We start from the raw sequence: 16,999 nt of genomic DNA on the forward strand, positions 1-16,999 counted from the left end.
GGTAGCTAGTGTATTCGATATTTGAAGTTGAATGTGTAATGTGTTGTGTTCTGTATTCTTTTCGCCTCAACTTTCGTTGAGTGACCTATAAATTTTAAGCATGTTAAGACTAGTTTAAGTTAATTTATTTGTTACTTGCTTACTTGTTAAGTGCCTTCAAATAGTTGTATGAATGTGTTCATTATTATTATACCTATTTGATGCAAAAACTGTGGAAGAAAAATAAGTTTTCATATTTTTTTATCATCGTTTTAATAAATGAAATTATTTTTTCTAAAGTTCTAGTTTTATTTAATATTTTTTGACTATCTACATAATAATATCACAATAATAACGAATTATTAATTATTATCTATAAAAATAGCTATTTCTAATTCTAATAAGTGTTAGGTACGGACGGACATCCTATTTTACAAATTAATAGACTAAAGAAATATCTTCTATAAAAATATTAAAAATCTGTCTTAAAATAAGATTTAGGTGTTACTTTAAATTCCACTCGTGGCTTAAGTTAGATTAATAAAAACATTTTGATACTTCTAAACCGACGTAACAAAATAAAAAAAAATCGAAGAAATCGAACAAGATTTCATTGACAGAGTTACAATATTACATTTTTTTTATTAGTCAATCCATCTAATATTAGTGTTGCCACTCCTACGGGCGTCGTTCCTATAATCTTCCTCCCCAAACCTGTACCTAAATCTATCTTGGCTCGCATTCATTTGCCCCAGCTCATCCAACTCCGTCACTGTTAATTCCTTAAACTTTTTCCCTTTTATTTCTTCTGGCAACACTTGGGTACCTTTTTTGCCTTTGCCCTTCTTTTTGTAATTTGTGCCGTTGATTTCGTTGACCATAGAGTCTAGAGCGCGGTGTAACTCGTTTTCAGGGTTGCCAGGTCGTTTGTTTAGTATTCCCGTTTTGAAGGTAGATTCAGGTTGTTGATCATCGACGAAAGCTTCGTTTGAAAACATTTGGAGGTTTAATTTACCTTTGTTCTTGCTTTTGTTTTCTTGGACCTGTGGAAAAAATGTGACAGTTACATTCTGTTTCGTTTCAGGCGAATGACGTCCACTGCTGGACAAAGGCATCCGCCAAGGATTTCCATAGCGATCAGTCCTGCGCTGCCCGCATCCAGGTTCTTCCAGCGACCTTCACTAAATCGTCGGTCCACCTAGTGGGGACCTGCCCACGCTACGTCTTTCGGCCCGTCTGTACCTTTTATAAATCCTTCAGTAGGTATTTTTTGTGCCCACAATTTTGTACGCAGGCCAACGATAATAACACCCGCATTCACGAACGATGCTTGCTTAAGTGAAGCAGCAAATCGAACACACAGCGTTGATTGAGCTCTGTGATTGGTTCGTGTGTCACCCTGTGCGTCCACGCGCACTGTGAAACCTCATAGTAATGTTTGTGAAATCGGGCCTAAATATCTTACATGTAAAGGCTCGTAGAAAACCTCGACACTGTGTCCCAAAAGAAGCACTTAAGCGTCAAGTAGTTACCTCATGCAATTTGTCCACCACCAAGCTATGGCCAGTGTTGACCCCGATTCCCCCCACTTCCTCAATGCTATGCGAGCGGTGGAAGGGGCGAAGCGCCGACACCGCGCGGGATACCCCCACCTGAGAAAAATCAGGATGAGTCTGATTGATATGGATAATCCATATTGATCGATAGTAATAAAACACTAAGATATAATTTTGTAATTGGCTTCTACGAGATCCAAAGAGTTTAGTGTCACGCTAATACGAAAGACCAAAATTCACAGTCAAATGCCTTGCTTTAGCAAGATCTGAGGATCACATCAAGTCATTCTCATGAACGATAAGTCTCACGCTACGATTCTGTGCCTCCTTGTAAACAGATGGTTAGTTCACCAAAATATGGCTATGGGAGAAAAAGAAAAGGTGGAATTTCCTAAGAATGTGCTCTCAAATGTCAGTGCTCAGCAACTCCTCGTAGCCCAGGATTCTGTCCCTCCATCATCAAGGCATCATCTGCCTTACTATCCATATGAAAGGAATCTAAAGAAGAAGAGGAGGTTGTTGTGGATAAAAAAAAGCCTACTTCCTAAGATCTTACCTGTCCGTGCCTGATCCTGTGCTCAGTAAGGTCAGCTCCCAGCAGTTCCTCGTATGGGTCCATGAGGATAGGCATCAGCCGATCATCCACAGGAGAGCCATCGTCACCAGCACCTCTCGCCAGAAAGCACTGGCTTCATTGGGTAAGAAACCCACCCTATGTTTTAAGTAGACCACTTGGACTAAGCGATTGATTGGTTTATGGACATGGTTATATAAGACGGCCTATCGCTGCACTTAAAAGTCTTACACACTGGTGTGCCTCCATCGCCAAAACAACATCTGCTACACTATCTATCTGGCTAGAGTCTGTGAAAGAAGAAAAACGGAGGGGTTTTCTAAAATGATCTACAGGAAATGTGGTCCCATCTGTCCATAGCTGATACTACACTCTGTGAGGTCCGCGTATAGCTTCTTTTAAGGTTTCGCATCAGGTTTTTGTTTCTGCAATCCATCTGAGAAGAATCTATGGAAGAAGAAGAAAGAAAAAAACTTCCTAAGATCCTACCTGTCCATGCCTAATCCTGTGCTCAGTAAGGTCAGCTCCGAGCAGTTCCTCGTAAAGGTCCATGCGGATAGGCATCAGGCGGTCGATCATCCACAGGAGAGCCATCGTCACCAGCACCTCTCGCCAAAAAGCACTGGCTTCATTGGGTAAGAAACCCACCCTATGTTTTCAGTAGACCACTTGGACTAAGCGATGGATTGGTTTATGAAAATGGTTATATCAGACGGCCTATCGCTGCACCTAAAAGTCTTACACACTGGTGTGCCTCCATTATCAAAAATCACCTGCTCCACACCATCCATCTGACTAGAAACTATGGACGACGAAAAAAGAGAGGGATTTCCTAAGGTCCTACAAGAACTTCCACCTGTCCATGCCGAATCCGATGATCGGTGAGATCTACGCACAGTATTTCCTTGTAGAGTTTTATACCAGGTTTATCCATCTTGATTCTTGAGAAAAATCTATGAGAGAAGAAGAAAGAGGAGATCGTCCCAAAAGTCTCACCTGTCCGTGCCGGATCCTGTGCTCAGTAAGGTCTGCTCCCAGCAGTTCTTCGTAAGGGTCCATGCGGATAGGCATCAGCCGGTCGATCATCCACAGGAGAGCCATCGTCAACAGCAAGCACCTCACGCCAGAAGAGACTGGCTTCATTGGGTAAGAAACCCACCCTATGTTTTCAGTAGACCACTTGGACTAAGCGATTGATTGGTTTATGGACATGGTTATATCGGACGGCCTATCGCTGCACCTAAAAGTCTAACACACTGGTGTGCCTCCATTATCAAAAATCACGTGCTACACACCATCTATCTGACTAGAAACTATAAAAGAAGAAAAAAGAGAGGGATTTCCTAAGATCCTACAAGAAATATGGTTCCACCTGTCCATAGCTGATACTGCGCTCTGTGAGGTCCGCGTATAGCTCCTATTAGGGTATCGCATCAGGTTTCTGTTTCGGCAATCCATCTGAGAAGAATCTATGGAAGAAGAAGAAAGAAAAGAACTTCCTAAGATCCTACCTGTCCATGTCTAATCCTGTGCTCAGTAAGGTCTGCTCCAAGCAGTTCCTCGTAAGGGTCCATGCGGATTGGCATCAGCCGGTCGATCATCCACAGGAGAGCCATCGTCACCAGCAAGCACCTCACGCCAGAAGAGACTGGCTTCATTGGGTAAGAAACCCACCCTATGTTTTCAGTAGACCACTTGGACTAAGCGATTGGTTTATGGACATGGTTATATCTTATATCAGACGGCCTATCGCTGCACCTAAAAGTCGAACACACTGGAGTGCCTCCATTATCAAAAATCACGTGCTACACACCATCTATCTGACTAGAGTCTATGAAAGAACAAGAAAAAATTGAAGAATTTCCTAAGAATTAACAGCGGATGCAATCCTATACCTGTGCATGATCCTATGCTATAAGAGGTCAGCGCTCAGCAACTCCTTGAAGCCCAGGCTTCTGTCCCTCCATCATCAAGGCATCATCTGCCACACTATCCTTCTAAAAAATTAAATAATCTAAAGAAAAAGAGGAGGTACTTCCTAAGATCCTTCCTACCTGTCCATGCCTAATCATGTGCTCAGTAAGGTCTGCTCCGAGCAGTTCCTCGTAAGGGTCCATGCGGATAGGTATCAGGCGGTCGATCATCCACAGGAGAGCCATCGTCACCAGCACCTCTCGCCAGAAAGCACTGGCTTCATTGGGTAAGAAACCCACACTATGTTTTCAGTAGACCACTTGGACTAAGCGATGGATTGGATTGGACATGGTTATATGAGACGGCCTAGTCACCTGCTACAACATAGCGTCCATCTGACTAGAATCTATGAAAGAACAAAAAAGGGTGAAATTTCTTAAGATCATAGTCGGACGCAGTTTAGCAATAAGGATCCAAACCACACCATGTTACATTTGACACTTTTTGCTACATGGTAATATACATAGATCGTAATGAGCATTTTGGTATACTTCACTCATTTTCGACGACTTTGTGGGTTGGATCCTTTTTGCTAAACTACGTCCCAAGATAATGTCGTCCCACCAGTCTGTAACTCTTTGAAGTCCGCGTATAGGGAATCTCGCAGAGTATCACACGAGGTTCCTGTTTCTCCATCAATCTATCTGGAAAAAATCTGAAACGAGGAATTTTCTACCTGGCCATGCCTGATCCTGTGCTCAGTAAGGTCTGCTCCCAGCAGTTCCTCATATGGGTCCATGCGGATAGGCATCAGGCGGTCGATCATCCACAGGAGAGCTATCGTCACCAGCACCTTACGCCAGAAGGGACTTCATTGGGTAAGAAACCCACCCTATGTTTTCAGTAGACCACTTGGACTAAGCGATGGATTGGTTTATGAAAATGGTTATATCAGACGGCCTATCGCTGCACCTAAAAGTCTAACACACTGGTGTGCCTCCATTATCAAAAATCACGTGCTACACACCATCTATCTGACTAGAAACTATAAAAGAAGAAAAAAGAGAGGGATTTCCTAAGATCCTACAAGAAATATGGTTCCACCTGTCCATAGCTTATCAGCTATGGACAGGTGGAACCATATTTACGCGGGACTCACAGAGTGTAGTATCCTACACTCTGTGAGGCCCGCGTATAGCTTCTTTTAGGGTTTCGCATCAGGTTTCTGTTTCTGCAATCCATCTGAGAAGAATTCCATAGATTCTTCTATATCTAGGAGAAGAAAGGAAAGAACTTCCTAAGATCCTACCTGGCCATGCCTAATCCTGTGCTCAGTAAGGTCTGCTCCGAGCAGTTCCTCGTAAGGGTCCATGCGGATCGGCATCAGGCGGTCGATCATCCACAGGAGAGCCATCGTCACCAGCGCGCCCCACGCCATCAGGCAAACCCCCGTTAGAGTCTGGACGCCTAGGAGGTACCAGCCGCCCCCTGCGAATAGTGTTAAATTATTTTGATTTAGAATTTCCAGCAAGGAAGCTTGGGACATCTACCCACAAGGTGGAAATGTGACCTAAAGGTCGCAGGCTGTTTGTTCGTTTCAGCCAAATGACGTTCACTGCTGGACAAAAGTCTCCCCCAAGGATTTTCAAAACGACCGGTTCGGCGCTGCCCGTATCCAGGTTCTTCCCGCGACCTTCACCAGGTCGTCGGTCCACCTAGTGGGAGGCCTGCTCACGTTTCGTCTTCCGGCCCGTGGTCGCCACTCTAGAACTTTTCTGCCCCAACGGCTATCGTCTCTACGAGCTATGCGCGCCGATCCGATTGAAGGTTGCGAGAAACGACTGAATGTGGTCAGCGCAGGTTCGGTCATTGTGAAAGTCCTTGGGATCCCTTATCCAACAGCAGACGTTTAGGTTGAAAAGGATAGAGGTAGCTAACTTTAAACATGACTTTGGCGGAATTGCATTTGAGAGGTGGATATTTGGACCGATATCCTGGAGGTAGATCTTGTCATGAACAAAAGTAAGTAGAAATAGTGGAAAAATACCTTTGAACAGTCCCGATCTGCCGTTGGTGGTGTCCATCGGTATAGGATTGTCCGCGAAGAGGCCTACCGCCACCACACCTGCAAAATTTTACGACATTAGAAATAATGTTTCATTTGGTTCTCATAATTCTTTCGCTGCTTTCGGGTTCAGTTTCTTCAGACTCTAGGGTGAATAATATATTTTTTTTAACAACCGATAATAGCGCCTTATGTGGTCTTTTATTTTGAAATGTTTGAAAAGATGAGTTATTTTATGCCTATATTCAGCAGTGGACTTCTAGCTACACTCACCCCAAAAACAACAGCACAGAGTCGTCCACTTTGCCATGGTTGAAGAAAGGAGCAAGTTTTATTCCTCAGTAGGTAGTGGACTACCTATAGGTAGGTGTCTACTCCCCCCAAAACCCACTTGTCTCAACGACCACAGCTCACTCCACTCTCTACTCTCTCACTTTACTACTTTGATGTTGTTGAAGAAATAATTAGGTGTCCTGACCTAAAATATGTCAAACAGTGAACCTTATAAGCTGATGGCAAATTATTACACTCACCCCAAAACCCACAAGCGCCATGTACAGCGCTCGCTCCGACCGGGTCATCCACTTTGATGCGGTCGAAGAGGGGAGCCGCGATGGAGGCTATGGCTGCCCCTATGGCTCCGATGACCAGCGCCTCCCACGCACGGTAGAGGAAGCAGCCCGCTGAATAGACACAATGTATCATCATCATTCTGTACGACATCATAAAGGTAGCAGGAAGGCGCTGGACGCAGGCCGCTAGCCGCTACCAACCGGGCAACATGGAAAGCATTGGGAGAGGCCTATGTTCAGCAGTGGACGTCCTGTGACTAAGATGATGATGATCTCCCTCCACTATAGGAGAACGACCCTTTCTGAGTTACCAGAGGCAAATGGCGGATTGATTGCGGGCGCTATGAACCAGTCAAGTTGGAAAACATTGTGGGAGTTCAGTAGTGGACGTGATGATGATGAAGATGAAATTGAGGTTTAGAATAGCCCTACCCTACTGTAATGGATATTGCACTGCACTGTTCTGTTTCCGTGGATATTGTAAGAGGCGACTATAAGAATATAGGTACGATATGTAAATATGCTTAAATTGGTCGGGTTTTTCTATGAGTCACCTAAAAAGTAATATCAATCAAGAGGTATGATGCTTCCAAAACTTTTAAAGCCAAATGGAGCTAAGCATTGTGGCATTACGTTTTTGCTACCAACTTTTTTGTAACAAAACTCCATAGTTATAGTAGGTATGTACCTACTTCTGTACAAAGGACAGATCATTATCATCATTATATTATTGTTTACTCACCAGTTATGGACACCAGGGCTCCCAGGATGCTGTTGATCAGTTCCATCACGTCGGCTCGTCCTTTGTGCTTTATCATGGTGTATCTGTAAATAATAATCTTGATTGTCTTGTGTTATGTCATCAGCCATCTTGCTACATCTTGATTCTGTTGTGATTTTGTATGAGCTAGGATTAAGTACTGGTAGGTAAATACATTACACACCACAATAATACTGTTAAACGGGGTTATGGAGATAGGTATAATGGTAGTAGCTATCACCCATCAGAGTAGCTAGCTAGGCGAGATTTAAACACCAAGAGAACTACTTAGACAGAAAATTTTGGGAATCGAATCCGGGATCTCTGGGTCTGACTGAGGTGGTCTTGGTCTAATACCCCAGAGGCGGCCAAACCTACACACTACTGAGGCAGAGTATAGTTATAGGCCAGGGTTTCCCAATTTTTGCCAAGGAACCCTAATTGATTATAATTTTCCTAGCGGAACCCCGTACTACTCCGCCCGCACGCCCTGCCCCTCCCTTGTGCGTAAACAAGTCGGTGCAAGCGAACAACGACGGTCACGAAACGTGGGATAATATTTTTTACGGAACCCTTGCGGCCTTTCCTCGGAACCCCAAGGTTTCGCGGACCACCTTTCGGGAACCGCTGTTATAGGCCGTAGAACATTTCTAGTAGGTTACTTCACGTACCGGAAAACGTAGCGTGGGACATCCACTCACAAGGTGGACCGACGACCTGATAAAGGTAGCTAAAGACGCTGGATGCAGGCCGCTACCAATCGGACGATGTGGAAATTAGGGGAGGCCTATGATGTGGCTGAAATGATGATGATGATGACTTACAAAAGTCCGAAGCAGCCTCCTCCAAAAGAACCCATCATGGTCATCACAGCTGCCCGCGCCGCGTACTGCCATTTGGCGCCACTCACCTACAACATTAAAACATGGACAAACGTAGCAAATTTGACCTATATTCTCACCTTTCGTTCCCACCGCTGCAACTCCTGTGTAGCCAGGATCTACAGCTTGACCGCCAATAAAAACCCAACCAGTGAAGTTTTGGTTTGTCCCGGAGGAAAGTTAAGCTGTCATTGGACCCGCGACGAAATTAATCAGAAGAACATAGGAGTTCGAAGTTAAGGTTCGACTTCCCTCCAGTGCAAAGCGGATGACAGGAGACAAAACAAAGGTTTCAGTAATCTTTAAGAAAAGATTGGTGCATAGCAGTGCGGACAGTAAGTATCAGTTATGGGGACATATCTTGTGAGCTATTAGACACAGTTAATAATAGGTACGACGATTACTAGGTATACCATCAGGGCACGGAACTTTACCTCACAATTTCCACTGGAACCTAAATAGGTACCCCATAACCTGATTTATTTGGACAAGCATGGATATTACAAACATTCAACCATAAATATCTTCAGTAGGAATTAAATTAACCAACAAATAAAACATTACTCAAACATTAATACCAATGGCGCAATTTGCAACTCAATGCCTTTCGCGTGGCGGTAACGAGCGCCATTTTGTGGACCTATTTAATGTCAAAATGGCCGCACTTACCAGTAATGATCGGAAAGCCACGTAAATGGGATGATTTAGCTAATTGTTTGACATTGGCGGAGGTTGTAAGGCTTCGTATACATTTCTTAGAGGCACGGTTTTGCTGTCTTTCCCGAATACTATAATCCAGACCTCTTCAAGGCGAGAGTGAATACTTAAAGCAGTATGTAACATCCTAGATTGCATCTCACTTAACACCAGGTGCGGAATACCTGCCTTCGTTCGTTTCAGCCAAATGACATCCACTGCTGGACAATGGCCTCCCTCAAGGTTTTCCACAATGAACGTCCTGCGCTGCCCGCATCCAGGCTCTTCCCGCGATCTTTACCAGATCGTTGGTCCACCTAGTATAGTAGTAAATACCTGCCTTGTTATGCATAAAAAATGGAGGCTCAGTTCTTTCTAACTTTGTACCACATACCTACTGTTTTAACTGTACAATGACAGAACTTACCCCCGGGACAAACTTGACCTTCACTGGTTGGGTTTTTATTGGCGCTCAAGCTGTAGATCCTGGCTACACAGGAGTTGCAGCGGTGGGAACGAGAGGTAGGAAAATCATTATTAAGCGAGAGATTACCGGAGTATGTACTTGACTTCCTAACTTCAGAATAAAAGAAGTTCCTATGCAATTGGTATTTTATTATTATTTACTTGAATTCGCTCTGCCTCTAAATATACCACCAGTCTAGCTAAGCCTTGTATAATATGTTTACGTTCCAGCTTGTAAATTATGCACTCAATAAGTAAAGCGCAGCCCCAACCTTGCTATTGACCGATGTTTTAACCGAAGGTCGATTCTCCTTTAATTTGTTTTGATTGCAACGGTGAAAGTTTTAAAAGTTAATCGGATTCTTTGTAAGCTAATTTCAGCCTAAAAGGTTTTAAAAATGTATTAAACTTTCTTTCTGAAATAACACGTGAAACTCGCAATTTTGTTTACCTCTATGACATGATGATATTTTGATTTTAAAACCAAAATATCATATCATACATATCAAAGATTTTACTGAATCAATTTTAACGAAATTGAAATGTGACCAACTCTGTATACAATAGTAGGTACGTCTCTATAAAAATTACAATCAATGAGGATCAGTACTGTTGTAGAAAATTCAATAAAACTAGTATCTACGTTAATCTTTAAGACATAAGAAAGATATATCTTTTTGAATTATCCAAATCGGACCATTACTTACGAAGATATTAAGTAATAAACATAGGCCGTTTTTGCCGCTAAAAGTCAACGTACGCAGCTTCTAGGCTAAGATTAAATAGATTTCCAGGAGGGAGCAGCTGTCCTTTCCTGCAGCAGCTGGCCCGCCCATGGGAACGGCGAATAGTATACGTAGGTTTAACTCATTGTAGGTATTGCGTGTACATCGAAATGATCTTCATAGCAATGTCTTGTAGCCTAGGCAGAGTGTATCTGCCTTAGCTATACCTTATTGTTAGAAGTAAATAAATTAATACTTATACATTTTTATATTTTACTTGGAAGACGACAACACTTAAGAACACTTCATTTGAATAAATCGCCAAATATACCACCGCGCAGAACCCAATCGCGTCTCTGCGTTCCATTGAATCGTATGAGCGTATGGATTTTTTGCGATATTTTTCACAATTTCTATTTTTAAAAATTACCTATCGATAGCTTACTTTATTCTGATGAATAAATGTCATTACAAGTTTTTCTCTAAAACTGATAGTTTGGCTAGAAAAAAATATTTTCTATCCACGCAGTACGCCGGCAGCGTTCGGATCGGATATAATGACGTCATCGTCCCCGCGCCGGACGGTCAGTGAACTTTTTTAGTAATTTGGCCATAACTTCGTCAATTTTTGTCGTAGAACAAAAATTTTTGGACTGTGTATTAAGGATTTCTTAGCCCTATAAATCTGCATTCACAGCTAAAAATCGAAATGATCCTCATTGGAAAAAAGATGCTGACAAAAGTGACCCTGTTTCTTGCGCTGCTTCTCAGCACTGGCCCATTTATTGTCTCGAAGCAATGGTAGGGTTAATACTGGGACGTGTAAAATTGCTTTTTAAAAGCCTACTTGCAAAAAATAAAATGAATTGTATGATTGACCCACTTTTTTGAAGTCGTTTAAAATGTATGGTGGTGAAATGGTAAACTCACCCCATAAGTGCTCCCAGAGTTAAAAGCCAGCCAGCCCCACCATAGCACGAAGGTGCCCATTACAGCGTTGACTGGATTGCCCAGCGGTAGTGGGTCGTTGCCTTTCGCGTAACGTCCCAGCCGTGGGCCCAGCATCAGAGCTGACGCGAAGGCGGACGACCCGCCTGGGGAATTCATGAATGATTAATTCCGGAAACTACAGACTTTTTTAAATAATGTATCTATTAGTAATTTGTTACGAATGGGCTTACCACAATAATAGAGCGGTGGCGGGATTCGAACCCGCGTTCCTCGGATATCGAATCGGCTAGTCCGTCGCCTTCATTCGACTATCTTGGTTTCATGAACATTTAGAACATGTATGAAATTATGCGATCACGTGGATGTACCCACGTGGGTATAAAGTAAGGCAAGAAATAGAGTAACTACTAGTAATTAAGCGAAATAGAAAAGTAATCTCATTTAAAAAAATAAGCGTAATTACGACATTCACGATAGTGGAGAAAATAAAGAAATACATTAAAATGCAAGGCGTATTATGTCTACAATATTGAGCATTGTAATTGAAATGAGAAAAGAAGTATTATTTATTACGAGTAATAAGATAAAACTATAAGTTTTGAACGGTATATGCGAACATCAGGCCTAGGCAGGTAGAAATACCCCAACCCGTCTGCTCCGCTTGGGGAGTGAAGGCCGAATCCTCCATTTACCTCTGGTAAATTGGATAGGGTCTTGCTCCAGCGGTGGAAACTGAATGACCTGATAACAATCGTAATCGAGAAACCACACCTTATGTAACCATAGCCATAACTTAGAACTCCTCCTATGTTTATTTATCTGATTTTTCGTTGCGGGTCCAATGACAGTTTACGTTCCCCGGGAAAAACTTGACCTTAATTGGATGTGTTTTCATTGGCGGTCAAGCTGTAGTGTAGATCCTAGATCCTGGCTACACAGTAGTTGCAGCGGTGGAAACTAGAGGTTGGGAAGAAATAAGCTCTTGTGTGGATACTAAATACATTAGATACTAAAATGACCTGATTATGTTCTTGCTTCTTTCATAATCTAATGATCCACTGCTTGGTACAGGTAAATAGGAGAGGATCGTGGTCCTGTGTAGACTAAATGATGATGATGAAATTGGAGAAGGTTTGCGTTCCTGCAGAGGATAAAAATAACCTCTTACCAATAAGATGCACAGGCCCGGACCCAGCGATGTCGACAGCCCCCATGCGATTCAGGAACCCGTGAGACCCCCAAACCCAGCCGGCCGGCACGCAGTACACCACCGTGTTCAGGAATGAGAACATGCAGTAGGCTTTGAAGTTGCACCTGTGGATAAACCAGCAAGTTTAAGTGGCAATGGGCAGGGTACATAGTACACAGAACTGACGGCCTATGGGGCAGCATGGATCTAGAATGGAGGCCATGTACCGGAAAGCGCAGCGTAGGACGTCCACCCACAAGTTACGACCTTATAAAGATAGCGGGAAGGCGCTGGATGCAGGCCACTGCCGCCAACCGGTCATTGTGGAAGTAATTGGGGGAGGCCTATGTTCGTTCAGCAGTGGACGTCCTATGGCTGAAATGATGACGATGCCGCGATGTGATGATAATAATATTATGATGATTGATATTTTCGGAATCCATCTCCAGTTTGGTTGGGTTTGGTCCGCATCATAATATCCGGTTGTGAAGGTAGTCGTTCTCGAAAAAAAGTTTTCTATTAAATGCGGTGCATTAAACTTTTTATACGAGTAGCTTACAAAAGTATGTTTACAAACTGTCGAAACAGTGCATCAATAATAATTATTATTTTATTATGTAGGTACGATGACTGCCGAAATTGAAGCTCTGTTTTTGTATAAGTTTGGACAAAAACAGTACCTAATTAGGTTGATGTCCGTTTGCCTTTGACATTGCGGTCATAGGTGTCAGTGCATAACACCACATTAAACATTAATGAGAATCTATAGCGTGTAAACCTACCTACTATATTCATAACTGGCTCACATTGCCTCAAAAATAAATACTGTCCTTTTGTCGATGCAAGATGATTCATAGTTCGTTCAACTAACTATACCCGTTCATCGCTGGACAAAGGCCTCCCTCAAAGATTTCCACAACGATCCTGCGCTTCTTGCGACCTTCACCAGTTTGTGAATCCATCGAGTGGGAGGTTCGTCTGTCCATGGTCACCAGCACCACTCGCGAAATTTTCTGTATTGCCTTAAGTTTTAGAAATGATAAATTCATAAAACTCCTGATCCTAATAGAACTAACTGCGCACCTCGCCACTTTTACCCCCCCACCTCCCCGCGTTTGCCTCCGTACCAGAGCGTCGATGTGACGTCACGGCCGCTAGGTACGCAGTTAACTTGACCGGGTTGTAGTACTTACTCACCTCTCAGCCATAGCTGACGGAATTCATTGGGGAGGTCACTTTGTGGGCTATAATATTCCAGACCTGGTCATAAACAAAGTAAGAAGAAGAAGTAGCAATTGAAATGTACGAAAACTACTGGGCGTCGCTATTGCAACACTTCAATTTTCTTCAATTTGAAGGCGCCATTAAGTTCTATGAGCTGTATATGCCCAGAGATGATATTAATAAAGCTGTTTAGTAAGTGTACTCGCCTCTCAGCCATAGCGCCGCTGACGATGGTGGTCGCGGTGGTGGCGAAGGACAGCTGGAACAGGAACGACGCGAAGACCGGCCCCATGAGCGCGTCGCCCACCGGTGGGTCCACTAGGAAGTCGCCCACGCCGATGAAGGGGTTCGAGTAGGCGCCGCCGCCGAACGACATCCCGTAGCCGAAGATCCAGTAGGTTAGACCTGGGGAGAACAGTCAGGCTGTGGTCTAGAAACGCCGTAGATTCCGTACAGCGTAAGACCCGGTTTCCAAGGCAGAAAGGACAGAGCGGAGAAGTGTTCCAATCAGATTTTATTAGTTCCACTTCTCCTCTCCGCACAGCTCCGCTCTTGCCGCCACGGCTGTCAAATTCTATAAAAATTAACGGTCCGACACTTTTCTGTTTTGGTAGAAACCGGGCCTAACGCCGTAGGCCGCGCGCGTCACAATGCATATGCTTACCATAGAAATGTACTGCTGTGGTCACTTTCAGATGTTGACGTCAGCGTGTATGGACGTCGATAGGAACGTTTAACGCTGATCTACGCCGTGTAAAGCGTTTAAAAGATGATCGGACCCTCAGGGTTGCAAGGAAAGGTGGAATTTAGTTCCAGCCTCCGTGTTTTTATACACATCTTCGTTGCAGTCAAAGGACGTGTAAGGTACAGGTGGCTGGACAAAGGCATCCCAGGGATTTCCACAAATACCGGTCCTGCACTGCCCGTATCCAGGTGCTTGCCGTATACTTTTCAATATACTTATTAACTTGGGGATTTTTCACGCTGGGGACGGTACGCACTGCATGTAAATTTAAGTGAGTGCACCAGTTGTTTGTGAATTGAGGTGAGATCACGTAAGTAGCCTTGTCAAGAAATCACCGGAAGAATTGCTAGTGTGGAAAGGCCTTGCCTTCCATCCACGAGTTCTTTTAGACAGGGAAATTCAACTGCAGACATTCGCATCCATGTAGTTTAAAGAGTAGTATTAAGCCAAGTAACTCACCACCAAGAGAGATGTCAGCGAGGTTCTTCATCATGATGTTGGCTTCGTTCTTTATGGACACGCAGCCCGACTCCAGCATGCCGAATCCTGAACAAAAATAAATCCATGATAGGACGAAAAACAATAAAATTCAAATCCAAAACCTTCGCCGTAATGATGATGGAATAGAGGATTATAGATGATCTATGTTTTGCTCAAGGTCAGCTGGGAGAGAATGCCTTATGGCATTAAGCTTGCCTTTTTGTACGGAAAATTCTTATGTGTGTGCAATAAAGTCTTTAAATAAATAAATAAATGATTTCAAAGCTTCTAAAATTTTCTCAGAAGTTTTAAAAAGAAGCTGTGGCTTGGTGGCTTGAAAATATTGGTTGATCCCTTTTTAAGGCAGAGGGAATATTGTTCCAAACATAGCAAGTAATGGACATACTTAGCAAGTTTTTAAGGGTTAATGGTGTCATCCACCCAATTTATAAGGAAAGCTGCTGTGGTAAAACGAAGTGTTTTCCTTTGTTTGGGTTGTTCTTGTTGTAATAAATTGTTACTGTAATACATTTTCAATGAGTCTATTTTTACAAAATTGTCGCTCGCTCGTGACTTCACTCACGTGCATTTTCATACTATGTAAGCAGTGTTACAAACACTCAGGTTTTGTTCCTAAAATTCATTGAAATGTTAGAGCAGCTTACATACCAGACACAACTAAATCTTAGACTCTTTCTTTTAAAAAAGGAATTATTGTTTTCTTTGAATAAAATTATCTACAGTATGTAAGCACTAGAGGCACTACTTGAGAAGCATACCTTAAGTATTATTTGGCTAAAAATGATATTTTTGCATACCCATGTGAAGATCTCAAATAGGGTATAAAAATGTAGAGCAAGGAAGAAGACGTTCATCATCTCAGCCATATAGGACGTCCACTGCTGAACATAGGCCTCCCCCAATGCTTTCCATGTTGCCCGGTTGGTAGCGGCCTGCGTCCAGCGCCTTCCTGCTACCTCTATGATGTCGTCGGTCCACCTTGTGGGTGGACGTCCCACGCTGCGTTTTCCGGTAGAAGCTTAGACGTTCAAATAATGAAAATAAGAATTTACCTATATTTTCCTAAACCTCGAGAGTTAATTTATGTGTTGCAATTATTGATAATTTTTCCTCATTTACAAAACAAAATATCAAAAGAAGTAGGAAAAACAAGAATTGCAAAACTTTTAGGAAAATGATCTACAAAGCGTATAATGACTTAATTTATATGCCGTTACCGGTTGTTATAAAATTTTGAAACAATACAATATTTTAATTTTTCGTTCATCTTTTCAGCCAAAAGACCTCCACTGCTGGACAAAAGGCCTCCCCCAAGGATTTCAATAACGACCGGTCCTGCGCGCCGCCCGCATCCAGGCACCTCCCTCGACCTTCAACAGATCGTCGGTCCACTTAGTGGGGGTCCACACTACGCCTTCGGGCACGGGCCCGACAGGGTTGATACTCGATTTAAAATTTTTACAAGCAACAATTTGTGCTGGCAAATAATAATAATGTCACGAGTAGAATATTCCACCTCAAAGTGGACCGACGACAACATAAAGGTAGCAGGAAGGCGTTGGACGCAGGCCGCGACCAAGCGGGCAACATGGAAAGCATTGGGGGAGGCCTATGTTCAGCAGTGGACGTCCTATGGCTGAGATGATGATGATGATGGGTAGAATTGTCAGGCGTCCGGATAAAGCCGGACACACGGGTGACGGGTCTCTAACCTATTGCTATAATACTATGAGGAAGGCCAAAGGCATATTATAACATACCAGTCTGCATGGTGAAGATGATGAAGGAAGAGGTCAGGATCCAGTTGGTGTCTTCCAAGTCGATCTCGAAGTTCTCCTGCAGGTTTACGGTGGTGTTGGTCAGGTTCGGCGAGCGGAGCCCGACCCTCGGGAACATGCTCCAGTTGCCGTCCATCTTGGATTATACGTCAAAGTTTCCCGCCAAAAGTGTTTTGAGGATTCAAAAGAGGTTCATCATCATTCACTGAAGTTTTTTTTTATTTTTTTTACCAGTGACGTTGTAGATTTTCCAATCAAACCTCAGACTTTTTTTTATTTTTTAATTAATGTTACATACTTTAAATTATTTTTAAATCAATTTGTTACTATCGGTTATTATTTTGATCAAACAAAAAATATTAACGATTGTATTTTTTTGACGAAAACCAATTTATGTTTCTTCACAACACATAATTTTAAAACT

General features: G+C 42.9%; 1 protein-coding gene across 1 annotated transcript; it reads right to left on the reverse strand.

The window, feature by feature from the left end:
- Positions 1 to 446: 446 nt before the first annotated feature.
- Positions 447 to 16,999, reverse strand: Amt (Ammonium transporter). Its single transcript, XM_028311793.1, has 12 exons — positions 16,558 to 16,999; positions 14,756 to 14,842; positions 13,758 to 13,956; positions 12,307 to 12,452; positions 11,118 to 11,281; positions 8,245 to 8,330; positions 7,403 to 7,485; positions 6,622 to 6,771; positions 6,071 to 6,148; positions 5,333 to 5,511; positions 1,512 to 1,631; positions 447 to 1,022 (listed from the first exon to the last, which is right to left on the reverse strand). Exons 1-12 carry the CDS (start codon positions 16,709 to 16,711, stop codon positions 624 to 626), a joined length of 1,845 nt encoding a protein of 614 aa, XP_028167594.1. The 5' UTR covers positions 16,712 to 16,999; the 3' UTR covers positions 447 to 623.

The sequence above is a fragment of the Ostrinia furnacalis genome, unplaced genomic scaffold, assembly GCF_004193835.3.
Source record: "Ostrinia furnacalis isolate ACB-3 unplaced genomic scaffold, ASM419383v2 OfSCF3546, whole genome shotgun sequence".
NCBI classification, from domain to species: domain Eukaryota; kingdom Metazoa; phylum Arthropoda; class Insecta; order Lepidoptera; family Crambidae; genus Ostrinia; species Ostrinia furnacalis.

Bases quoted from the DNA above. Each gene is read 5' to 3' on its own strand.
- Amt (XM_028311793.1), bottom strand. From the start codon at position 16,711: ATGGACGGCAACTGGAGCATGTTCCCGAGGGTCGGGCTCCGCTCGCCG. The intron at 7,486-8,244 runs GTAAGTCATCAT...TATTATTTACAG, and splicing joins GGAGGCTGCTTCGGACTTTT to ATACACCATGATAAAGCACA. The intron at 6,149-6,621 runs GTGAGTGTAATA...AAAATTTTGCAG, and splicing joins TGGCGCTTGTGGGTTTTGGG to GTGTGGTGGCGGTAGGCCTC.